The sequence below is a fragment of the Eupeodes corollae genome, chromosome 1, assembly GCF_945859685.1.
Source record: "Eupeodes corollae chromosome 1, idEupCoro1.1, whole genome shotgun sequence".
In the NCBI taxonomy this organism is placed as follows: domain Eukaryota; kingdom Metazoa; phylum Arthropoda; class Insecta; order Diptera; family Syrphidae; genus Eupeodes; species Eupeodes corollae.
In genome coordinates this window covers 51,942,916-51,955,895 of record NC_079147.1, presented here as the reverse complement: position 1 = coordinate 51,955,895, position 12,980 = coordinate 51,942,916, and the positions used below count along the sequence as shown (strand labels likewise).

The 12,980-nt window shown below is 33.5% G+C and overlaps 1 protein-coding gene across 7 annotated transcripts in view; it reads left to right on the top strand.

The window, feature by feature from the left end:
- The window catches only part of LOC129941860 (protein held out wings), a 158,866-nt gene that overhangs the window by 103,803 nt on the left and 42,083 nt on the right, over nt 1-12,980 (top strand). For all 7 annotated transcript variants that reach the window (XM_056050613.1, XM_056050612.1, XM_056050614.1 and 4 more), the window contains exon 2: nt 2,502-2,635. In XM_056050613.1, coding sequence (XP_055906588.1) covers nt 2,502-2,635 — 134 coding nt within the window. The remainder of the gene's footprint in view (nt 1-2,501; nt 2,636-12,980) is intronic.

The following is a 12,980-nucleotide window of genomic DNA, read 5'->3' as shown; positions in this document are numbered from 1 at the left end:
AGTTGACAGCCCGTTGGAGAAATGGAGAATAATAAGAAAAACATAGAAAACATCGAAAAACAAGTCAAAAATATATAAAATTACATTACAATTTATGAATGTCTAATTATTCCGTTATAAACTTGTCATACAATTATAACATAAAGGTTGCGAAATATATGCGAAGGTTTTTAATATTTGTTTAGCTGTTTTCTTTTTTGGAAAAAGGGAGGCGACGTGCGTCAAAAAGTTGGTATCAAGTTTGTTGTAGCTCCACCTAAAAAAAATTATTAAAGGACAATTAAGGTGGTGCTATAGTACTGTGCGAACTTATGCCAGGTCCAACCAACTTCTCCATTTAGCTCTGGATCGCTAGTTAGATGCCTCCAGTTGCTTTAATCTAAGTTGAGTGAGGTTACGCTACTGCCTGTGTGTGTGGATTCAAAGACTTTTTGGCACTGGTTTCCATGTGCTCTACGTGACCCAGCCATCTGTCGATTGTGACATTTTGACCGAGGCGTCTTTGTTAAAAGTCCCTTTTTGATGACAGATGTACTTTGTTTGCTCTCATTAACAGCTACATCCATTTTTGCCGACTTTGTTTTAATAATCTCAAAAGCCCCATTGACAGCAAGCTGAGTTCTTCTGATTGTGTCAATGTCATCAGCATATGTAAGTAATATACTTTTGTAAGATTATGCCTCTTGTGTTGACGTGAGAGCTCTGTACTAATTTTTCATGGACGATTCGCATCACCTTGTCGAAAGTCTTTTTTGACATAAAAGGTTCGGTTAAAATCTTTATAGAGCAGCGAGAATTCTCCTTGGGCATCCTGCACAAACGGGCATGTTTGGTAGGGACGCCATTACTAGACATGGCTTCAAACAGTTCGTCCCTGTAAAAGCCGTCATATGCGGCCTTGAACTCGTTGAAAAGATGGTGGGTGGGTGTCGATTTGACGTTCTTTAGTTTTTGTCCAAGATCTCTCGTTAAGGATTCTGATTCCTATATAATTGGAGCAGTTTAGATGGTCTCCATTTGAAGTATCGGCCAAACAAAAATTATAAACAGTGAATGAACATAAGACTCTTTTTTGACATTTTATCTCGCTTACAGATAATTCTGTTTGTATTAAAAAAAATATCTGCCCTAATTGCCTATCTTGTTTAAATATTAAGAGATGAAAGATAAGATTGTCAGATTTCAAAATGAGTCTCCTCAAAAAATATTAAGCTAATCACTTAGGGTTCTGATGGTTAAGACAGTTAGACTATTGGGGCAGAGTTGTATAATTAAATGATACTTCAAAATGACTCACATCTAAATATTATCAATGGGCAGGTTCAGGCGGCATAAGGGACTTGAAAGTGAGGCAAGTTGCTGGTATCTGATTGGCCAGCTGCCAAAAAATTGCATTCCAATTAAAGCAATTTTATTGGAAAGTTGACTGGAAAGTTAGTCAAGAAAAATCTCCCTAACTATCAAGTCCCCTAAAGCACCCGTGGCATGATGGTTAGTGCGTTGGACTGTCATGCGAGAGGTCTTGGGTTCGATCCCTTCTTGTACTATCTAAAGTTTTATTCACTGGTACTGCCTCTTGCGAGGAATTGACAAATTCCCAAAGAGGAATTCTTGTCATGAAAAAGTGGTTTCTAAAATTAGCCGTTCGGATTCAGCATATAAACTGTAGGTCCCCTCCAGCCCTGCAATTACTCGCACACAGGAATGGTTGAGAGTTGTAAGTCACTAGGCCCTGGTTCTCTACGGACTGTTGCACCACCTAATTTATAAAGTCCAGTTCAGTTATGTCAAAATGACAGCTGATTATGTTTTTCATTTGATTGAAAAATTAACTTTATTAATCTGTAAACTATTTGTTTTCTGCACAATTCCTTTAAACATTTTGTTGAAAACGGTTCCTTGTCAAATTTGAAAAGGCACAAGTAATATTTCTTTACAATTTACATTACAAATCTTGATTGACTTGTAGCTTGTCTAAGGAGTGTTTTGTAAACAAAAATGTTTTTAGTGTTTGTTAGATCAACTAAAGGTAGAGGTTAGTGAAGTAAAGTTCCGAATTTATGACACTTGTCAAACTAAGTAGTTAACTTAGCAAAACTGTACGTACAAAGAATACAGTTGACTGCAAATGAAGTCCATTATGTTGGCTAATCCTGCCTAATGTGAAAATCGTCTTGTAAATACCGTCGTATTTGCAATCAAAAGTGTCAATTTTCCATCTGTCAAAGTAATTCACAATTTTGAAAATTGGGTTCAACTATTTTCCACTTTTAATTAAAAATATTTTTGTTGATATAGTTTTAAAGTGCCCTCAGTGCAAAATGTCAGGCTTAACTTTTAGTTCTGTCAAAAGTCAACTTTGATTTTAGATGTTAGTTATGACTTCTAAGCAAAGTGAAAGCTACCCATAAAAGTATTTTTGTTATTTGAAATTTAAATTTTTGCAATCCCTAATTTTCACCATTTTTCTCACTTATTCCAATTTTTATTTTTTATTTCAGAGATTGCCAGAGTACGTGCTTCCTTATTTCAAATAAATGGCGTCAAAAAAGAACCACTCACATTACCAGATCCAGAAGGAACGCCTATCACATTAAATGAAAAAGTCTATGTGCCAGTAAGAGAACATCCAGATGTAAGTGTAAATTAATGTTTTTATAGTTATTCCAAAATAAAAACATTATTGTAATTAAAACGCGCAATTTACTCAAGAAGAGTGTAATAATTTGTATAGAAGTAGGAGGACTAAGTTTTTGTTTTACAAATGCATTCCGCATATTTAAATTTATTTATATTTTCAAGAATAACCTGTTGGGAAAATAAAGCTCTGTCCAGACTTCCTCATGTTAATAGTGTTTTTTTTGTATGTCTGTAAAACTTTAAGAGGACATAAATGTCATTAATAAACTGTGCAAATTCAATTATAATTGACTATCGTAGGTACTCGTATTTGTCAAAGCGAGTATACGTCGTGGATTTACAAAAAAAAAATGATATTTTGTAATCTTTAACATTGTAATACTTCAGTTTCACATTTCTGAAAACCGCTTAAAATATGCAATAATAATTTTCCTTTTATGATTCAACTGTCAAACTCAAACCTGTAAATACTTTAATCTTAAAACTGCGTTTGACTTGAAACGTTATCTTTATTTAAATCTATATCAAAAGAAAAAAAATAAAGCTGTAACCGCACTAACTATAAAAAAGTGTTAAGGGCCGCGTACATGAGATCGAACAACGAATGGACGAACAAACCTAATTTTACACATTTCAAAAAGTCAATTTCAAACACAAACACATTTAAATTATAAGAAACCAATTCACACTTATGTTAGAATAATAATAAAAATTGCATTTTGTTCTTTAAAACAAGACAATTTTGTAAAAACAATTTGGTAGTAACGAATTGCGGTGTGGTTGCTACGAACTGTCAAACTCTATTCGCTTTGCACATAATATCCACACTGCAACGAATAAATTGTTCGCGCTCAACTTAACCTCAAAATTATACCACTCTTGTTTTGTTTTTTTGAAAAGGGTAATTATAAATTGACAATTCGTCGCTGTCTGCAATTAGAAATAAAGCTCATGTGAAAGAAAAGTCAAAATATGCGAACATCCACATTTCGCAGTTCGTAGCGCATGTGCAAGATGCTTTTAGTTTGCCTTTCCCACAAAGCAGTGTGGATTGTATGTGGAACGCAAATTAATTTAGTTTAAATATCCTGTGAGTGTTTTTAATATTTTGACAGCTACTTTGTCATTTCATTTACAGCATACAATCTTTATTGTTCTGGTAAACAAGTTTTACACTTGTGTTCCTTAGCGGCTAACACTTTTCAAACACTAAGCGTTAGACGCGTTGGAGGGTGAATTTATTAATGTTTCATAATTTAAAATTTTAAGAGCAATTCAATGCAACGCAGTTGTACATTTTACCACACTACAAAACTCATCATTACTTTTAGAGACATTTATCCCGTCATCAATCCAAATAAGCATTTTTACAGCACTTAATTAATTAATAAATGACTTTTATTTAACATCACACCGATGCCAATTGTCAGCTGAAACAATTTGCTGAAAACTGAAAAACCATGTAGCCTTACTGCATTAACACCTTAAGTCATGCATGACGAACCGATTTATGGTCATTATGATATAATATATTTACCTGTACATACATGAGAAGTTTGTTCTTAACGAGTATAATTATTTATAAAATTTGCATTTCTTTTGTTTTCGCGTTTTATATTCCAATATAGTAAGGTACAAAGTATCTATTCAATAAAAACTTGATTGATTAGATCGGAACGTTTTGTCACAAAGAAAATAATAATAAACATGTCTTTCAGTTCGGTTAATTAGTTCTGTTTCCTTATATAGAAAATAAAATGCATTGCGGCGAAGAATTGAAGCTGTTTGTGTCATTTCATGTAAAGCACAAGTTATTAAACTGTGACTGTTAAAGTAATGTTTTATCTTTCCCACAAAAGATAAAAATCGACTCTACTGTCAATATTCATTAAGCAGAGTGACATCGGTCACACCTTAGCCAACATCCGGTGTATCTTAAGATGTACAACACACATCGACTACACTAGAAATCCATATAATTAGTTTCCATTTGCATAAAGAGTGATCTTTTTGAAGGTTTACATCCGTTTGAACTCAGAGATGTCAGCTTGAGTCATTTTGTTTTTTCCGTGAAACTCTAGAGAAATCCTACGATTATGTGATTGAAATTCCCCCGAAAGCCCAAATTGGTCAGAATGATATTTTTAAAGAAACATTTTTCAATTTATTTTTGTACCAACTTCAACCGAACAAACAGCGCTGCGATCGCTTTATTATTAATACGTTTTTGTTCTCCTCCATTTTTGTATTTCTTCCATCATCTTAAAGCTCTTACCGTTGGTCTCGATTTTATTTAATTACCGATTCCTGACATTCATCGTCGTGATAAATTTTAAGTATAAAAGAATAATATGTGTACAACACCCACTCATTCAAAGTGGGGGGCCAGTATATTAGTTGACTTGGTTGCGGTATTTCTGAATGATATTTTATCTGAATAATACCGCGCGTTGACTACTATGGCTACCGTCTCAGTGTCAGTTGTTGTCGACAACAGCGACGACTGGCGGCGGTGGCGGCGTTGGCATCAGCGACCATAAATGTATTTAACAACCAAGAACGTACATGAGACATACGATTTAGGTCTTTGAAATAATTATTAGTTTTTTTTTTCTTTTAATTTAAACATAACCAATAAAGGAATTCAAATTGCTTATAACAATGATTAATATGATTTCTTTAAAATTAAATTTATAATTGAAAATATGGTAGTAGTGGAGGTGGTGGCATTTGAGAGTTAATTCAAAATTATCGAATGCGATATTGATAGTTTTTTTTTGTGTTTTGTCATAAAACTTGAGGTTATAAGGGGCACCTTACACTGATTAAATCGTTAACAACAATTAAATTATTATTACACAATTTTCAATCAGATAGATAGAGTCTATTAATTGTGTCTCTATTACTTAAGAAACTTTGACAGTTTCTGATAAAATGGGGAGTAATTTATGGACGTCAAACTTTACACAGCATAACTACAAACTCATCATTTGACTCTTATGTTGCTTCTACAATTTGGAGCATTTTAAACGTGCCTGGATGGTTTCTATTGAAATTCTTTGTTTTCTGCACATAATTGAAAATCTTTAAGTTGAGAATTGCTGCTATAGAAGTGAATAGGAAACGTCAAAACTAAGGAAAAAAAATATACAATTATTTTGAAAAGAAAATAACTGCCAAAATCCAAGACAAGAGTTTTTACCGAGCGCACTTCATGAGCCAAAATCCAAAACCATAAACATGAAAGCATATGAAACGCAACGTAATAATTGACAGTTCAAAGACAATACATTCTCTTGTTTTATTAGCATTTGCTTCAAAACGCTTATGCTTTGATAATGTAAATGTCAATATCGCAGTGTTTATGAAATACAATTGATGTCTTTCATTTTGAAATTTCCCATTTTCTCCACAGTATTGAATTCAATACGTGTATTGAGATTGCAATCATCATTGCCTTAAATACTACCAATATGGATCCGCATCATTATTTGTTCAAAGTGCTAAAATCACAATTCACAATAGCAAATAAAAAGTATTGCAATTATATGACAATGATCTGTTTGATTGCAAAATAGTTGTTCCATTTGTCACACGTCAAGTTGTATTACTCTTCATAATAACAAAATCAAACATAAAAACTAAGATCCAAGAATAGATTCCATTGTATTCGAGTATAAAGCTTAAACATAGTTTATACTAATTTGATCTTAACCTCAATATTAAATTTATGTAACTTACATTTTTACATCTTTTTCTTTTGTACATGTTGTTTTTTTTCTTTTACATGTTCATATGAATGGTTTTTAAAAGGAACGATGATTCAATTAATCGATTACAACGCATTAATTTCATAGGTGATTGTTTTAGTTGAATCGTGATTTTGGTTTTTGTTTTCACATTAAATCGTGACAGAGAATTATTAACCGCCTACATTTTGTCACCGCCTTAAGTTGAATTTTAAAATAAAGTAGCTACAAATTTGAACTATTTTGAGCGCTTGCAAATGAGTAAATATGTAGTTGCTTAAGTTTTTTGAGGTTTTTTCAGTTTCCCTTAGAATCCCTATAAAATCCATGCGAGGAAACAAATTATAAATAGCAATTCTTCCGGAATCAAAACTTAATGAAGAATGACTATGTATGTCCTTTAACTCCCGAATGTCATAATTCCACCTAAAATTTTAAGGTGTGATGACATCTGGCTTGGATATTTAAATAACCACACTAATTTCCTACAAACTCAAATTCAAACAATGTCATTTTCAACAACAATTTTGAAAATTGAAAATGTTAATTAGCTTGGTCCTTCAAACAACTTTAAGATACAATTCTAATTTTAATGACAAGGACTGTCATTCTGAGAAGTTTAAGTCCACCATTTTCTTACCAGAAATACAGAAAAGTTAAAAATTATTTTGTTTCTCGACCCAAAATCGAAATACTTTATGGCTGAATCACAAAAAACGCTTCAGCTTCGGCTTCACCTGACGTTTACGAGTTCAGCCATAGGAATTCAATGCATGCTATTACAATGGAGCTTCGACCTCACGTTTCGTTTGACAACCGTAAGGGAAATTACGTAATATAACGTAAAGTAACTCCAAATGGAAGCTCTAGTTCAATTATCTGAACATTTGCTTTGTCTGACAGCTCAACAGCTGTAAAATGTCAACAAACAAAATATTTGCTCTTTGGAGGTATAAAATAATAGAAATGTCATTAAAAGTAACCACGAAGCAGGCCCACTGTAACGCAGACGAAGCCGAAGCTGAAGCGTGTTTGTGATTCAACCATTAGGATCTGAAATTGTTGTAAAATCAAAAATATCTTGGTACATAATTAAGATGTGACTCTTATTTTCGTTTCTAAGAATGTTGACATTTGAAGACATATGTACATATAGAAACATAGCGCCTTTGAGGATTCGTTTAAAGTACAATCTATTACATAATTATGATAATTCAAAATCTGACTGTTATATCAAATATTTGACATTTGACAGGGTTCATCAAATACATAATGTACTTGAAAGATCTTGTTCTTATTAATTGTAGTCATATAAATATCGAAAAAGTCTTCCTGTGGTGATATTATGAAATTTCTTTGCTTCCAAGCCAATTCAAAAACACACATGTGTTCCTTTGTGATTTCATTGAATCTGTCAAGCTTGAAACAATTTTTAAGCACTGTTTAGAATACCAAATGATCTCCCACATAATAGACTTATGCTCTTAGAAAGCAAGGTTTTAATTTAAACAACAACACAAAACAAAAACACAAGCAAACAAAAACTCATAGATACGGCTTGACTATTCGCTTGCACTTGGAATACATGATTATTCAATTTAAAAAATATTTCTAGTTCAAGTTGCCCGGAGGAGCCCCCACAAGTACAAGTAGTTTAGATAGGTAAGGTACCTAAGCTTGTCGTAATCAATGCTGTGCATTGTCTGATTGGCATAAATCAAGCCTAAGTGCACATGCACACATCAAACCATTATAATAATGTGACTCGGAGTTTAGAAAATAGATACTGAAAGTGAGTCATAAAAATAAAATGATGCGATACGATCAGTTCATAGTGCAGTGTTGATCTCACCGCGTGATAGCTTGATTGATTGTAACAATTTGCAATAAATAAATTACATACGAGTATATGAGAATACAACAAAAATTAATATACTGCTGCATCATGTCAGTCGATCTGTTAGATCGACTTTACCATATAAGTACGTATTGGGTTTGAATTAATTTAAACACTATAAGTTTATGGCAGTAAATCAAATTATTCCAACAGCCGCCATTTTTGTTATTGCTATAATATTCCGGTGGTGGAGCTGCATGCTGCCACCGCGGCCGGCCGCCAGCCGCGCCACCGGGTGTCGCATAATGCCACCCACAACGATTGTCATGGCATCGATGTTATGTCATGCGGTTTACGAGTCATTTTCAAAACCACTGACATAATACACAAACTGTCACTATATGGTTGCTTGTATTTAGTTTTCGTTGTCATCGTATCTTGTCGTCGAGTGTTCGATTTATTGCAAACAAAATTTTTACTAATTTCGTTGCACATTTCAAATTCACATTCGCTAGAGAGATATTATGTTGTGCTTTGATGCTTTAATGCTAATGCTGATGATCAGACTGAGACGGAGGATTTATGAATTTCGATATGAAATGAAATTCGTCGGCACAATTCTCACTGACATCATGCCTTGCTTCTAAATGCAATTAGTGCATTTTGTAGACAATTTAACGGACCGTTTGTTCTCGTGTTGGCATGGCATTGAGTTGTACTAGGTATGTTTCTTGTTTTTATTTTGTTGGGATATATATTTTCTTCTGACTTTTGTTTCTGATAATGTTTTACACTTTTTTATTTGCATATTGCAAAGCTAACATCGTTTTGTTGGATTCAAATATGAATGTCATTATCGCAGATAGAAAGCTAAAAACTACTTAGATTACAATTTGACGGTCTCTGGTTTCGAACAATGATGATGAATGTCAGATACGCTTTGTCAGAGAACTGATATGTTGCGTTAAGTCTAGATATTTATTTATACAACTGTGGTTGTTTGGTTTTCAAACGTCATTTATGTACTATTGTGAATGATATGGAAAAATATAAAAAAAAAGTTAAAACCTAATAATAGGCATAAAAGATTGTTACAATTTTCATCGAAGACAAATAGAAAGGACAAAAGCAGTAGCTAGCTTAAACAAATTAAAAAATAACAGTTCCAAACTACTACCCTTACGATTTTATGAGGTATTAAACATTTTTCATGCCAAGCATCTGTCAAAACTCAAAGCCGCATTAGTTTTTAACTCTTCTTTTAGTCAGAGCAGTCTTTTTATGAGTTTATTTTACAATTTTATAAAAAAATAATGATGTTAACTTATGACAGTTGCTTAGTAGATATGGGCTTTACTTTTGGAAATCTAATTGTCAAAAAGGCTCAGTTTGTGCCCAAGTAATCATCACTTTTTCTACACTATTTCACTGTCACTTAAGATCATTTTAATGAAACTAAGCTATTGTAGATTTTTGAGACCAAAAAAACATGAGCTTAAATGACAGCTTCTGTATTAGAATTCAAATCAACTAGCAATCATATAATTGAAGGGTACAACTAAAACAAGCTTCTAAGTCGATTATTTCTGTTTAAAGCGTCGTAATAAATAACAGTAAAACCCCCATTTTTAAATTTTGTTTTGACAGATACCATTTTTCTAAATCTCATGTCAAAAACTCTTGTAGATATTTTTTGGATAGTGTTGACGTTTGAACAGATTTCTTGTTATACATTTTATTTTATCTGGATCGAATTGAAATGTTTGATGCATCAAATGAGATCTATGGAATAGACTTGCTTCTTCAATTGCTCCCATTGGTTTTGCTCATGGCTTTATTGTTTCATATAATTTTAATTAAAATCATATTCCATTGATTTCGACTCCTTTAAGATTCATGAAGAATTTAAATGAACTTCATTCCAACAAATGTATAAAGGGTCAATGTAAGTTTAAAATTTTAAATTCTTAACTTTCTTACGGCGCTACAGTCCGGACGGACCTAGACCTCAACCAACATGCGTCTCTAGCCAGCTCGGTCCCTAGCTAGCTGTATCCAGTTTCGCACGCCAAGTTGGTTGAGGTCCTCTCCCACCTGGGTGCGCCACCTGAGTCGCGGTCTTCCTCTAATGCGCCGTCCCTCGGGATGGTATTCAAAGACCTTCCGGGCTGGAGCTTTGATGTCCATCCGCTCTACATGACCTAGCCATCTAAGCCGTTGGACTTTAATTCTGCTAACTAGGTCAGTGTCGCTGTACAGCCCTTACAGTTCGTCGTTATATCTTCTCCTCCATTCTCCATCTATGCGTACGGGACCAAAAATCACCCGAAGAATTTTTCTCTAGAAGCATCCTAAGACGCTCTCATCTTTCTTTGACAGGGCCCAGGACAGAGGACTTTACTTCTCATTTGCCTTCTAATCCAAAGAAGCAGCGATTTGCAAGAGTTATTCTTCGTTTGATTTCAGCGCTGGTGTCGTTGTCTGTGTTAATAGCGGTGTGTAGGTGACGTTTTGTCCAAGAAGTAGTTGTTCAGTGTCCTTTTTTGATGGCAGCATATACTTAGTCCTGCCCTCATTGACAACTAAACCCATCTTCTTCGCTTCCGTCGCAATGCTCAAAAAAGGCTCCACTGACATCATGCTTTCAATTATGTCAATATCATCTGCTTATCCGAGTAATTGGATGGACCTTTGGAAGACGTGTTTTGCACAATTCTTTTCAGAACGACGTTGAAGGAGTCGCATGACAGTGCATCGCCTTCTCTTAAACCTTTTTTGACATTAAATGCATCGGTAAGATCTTTTCCGACCTTGAATGAGCAGCATTCTCCATCGTCATTCTGCATAAACGGATAAGTTTGACAGGGATGCCGACTCTGTAGAGCTCTTCCCTATGTCTGTCATACGCTGCCTTAAAATCGATAAGGAGGTGGTGGGTATCGATTTGAAGTTCCTGGGTTTTTTTCAAGATCTGCCGTATTCTGAATATTTGGTCGATAGTAGACTTTTCTGGTCTGAAACCACACTGATAAGGACCTATCAGGTTGTTGACGATTGGCTTCAGACGTTCACATAATACGGCAGAGAGGATCTTATATGAAATGTTGAGGAGACTGATACCTCTGTAGTTGGCGCAGTTTAGAGGGTCTCCTTTCTTATGTATCGGCCACACTATGCTGAGATTCCACTCATCTGGAATGCTTTCTTCAGACCATATTTTGCAGATGAGTTGGTGCATGCTCCCTACCAAGCCATCGCCTGCTGCTTTGAATAGTTCGGCCGCGATGCAGTCAGCTCCAGCAGCTTTGTTTGACTTAAGTTTATTTCTAATCGATTATTTCTGTTTAAAGCGTCGATATAGTTAACAGTAAAACCACCATTTTTAAATTTTATTTTGACAGATACCATTGTTCTAAATCTAATGTCAAAATTCTTGTAGATAACTTTTGGATAATGTTGACGTTTGATCGGATTTCTTATTATATGTTTAACTTGAAATGAACTTCGCTTACATGGAAAATTCAATCTTAATTTGGATTTATATTTATCTAGATCGAATTGAAATGATTGATCCGATGCATCAAATGAGATCTATGGAATGGATTCTTAGCTTTTAATTTTTCAGTTATAGACCTCACAACTTTATAAATAAATAAATTGCCTATCTAAAAGCAACACACTTTGGAGTGTATGAATTTCCATCTTTAGGCGAATTCGTGTAGAGTGTCTTGACATTTAACTATGACAGTTCGGCTGAATCCAATCCGGTATAGCCACAAAATAACAGTATTTATGCATTTCTTCGCAGTTATTGAACTTTGTTATTATTATTTTTTTGTTTTGTAAAACTTATTGAGAATAATTTTTAGCAAATTAGGTCAAAGTTATCGATAAAACAAAGCATGTTTTACCTGTTTTCTTTTATTTTGTTTTCATTTAATTAACTGTTTTAAGCTGCACGATTATGATATTGCATTGAGGATTAAAATGTATATGAGGTACCTTAACTCTGGCAGACACCATGCAGACAATTTTTGTCGCAAAGACAAGACACAGTCACACCCTCTTCACATAAATTTGAATTTAAACAGAATTATTCCAAAAGAGAATAAAAATAATAATAATAATAATTTTCAAGCTTGTTAACGTTTTACAAAAATTAAACACCTCAACAGTTACACAAATGCATATTCAGGCCAATGGCATTATATAGGTATACGAGTACGATTAAAATATAAATTTAAAATTAATGTAAATCGATGATGACAAAAACAGTGGCTTTACACGATGATATTTTGATAACGTGTCAATTATTTACATTGGATATTTTGGTTGTTTTTTTTTGTTCAAAAGTTAAAGTAAAATGGTACTTGTTGGAAATAATATTTAAATTTGACTTCAACCTTAATTCAATATGATAACAAAATCTTCAATAATCAACTAATGACTTGAGTCACTATTTGACAGAACAAATGGTTCTATAAGTTGCATTCAAATAACGAAAATAACGCTATTTAAAGTCTTTAATTTTTCTATTATATCCTTAATTTTATTATTACAAAGTTTTCTTTTATCCATAGAGAATTATTAGTCTCTAAATTTGAATTTCAACTCGACTTTAGTTCTTAAGCGGGTTGGAAACATTATTTTAACCCTTTTTTTGTTCACAATAGCCTATTTACAAAATTGAATCACAATAGCTATGTAATCAAAACTGCATTCAAATTATAGTAATAAGTTATAAGTTAAGGCTA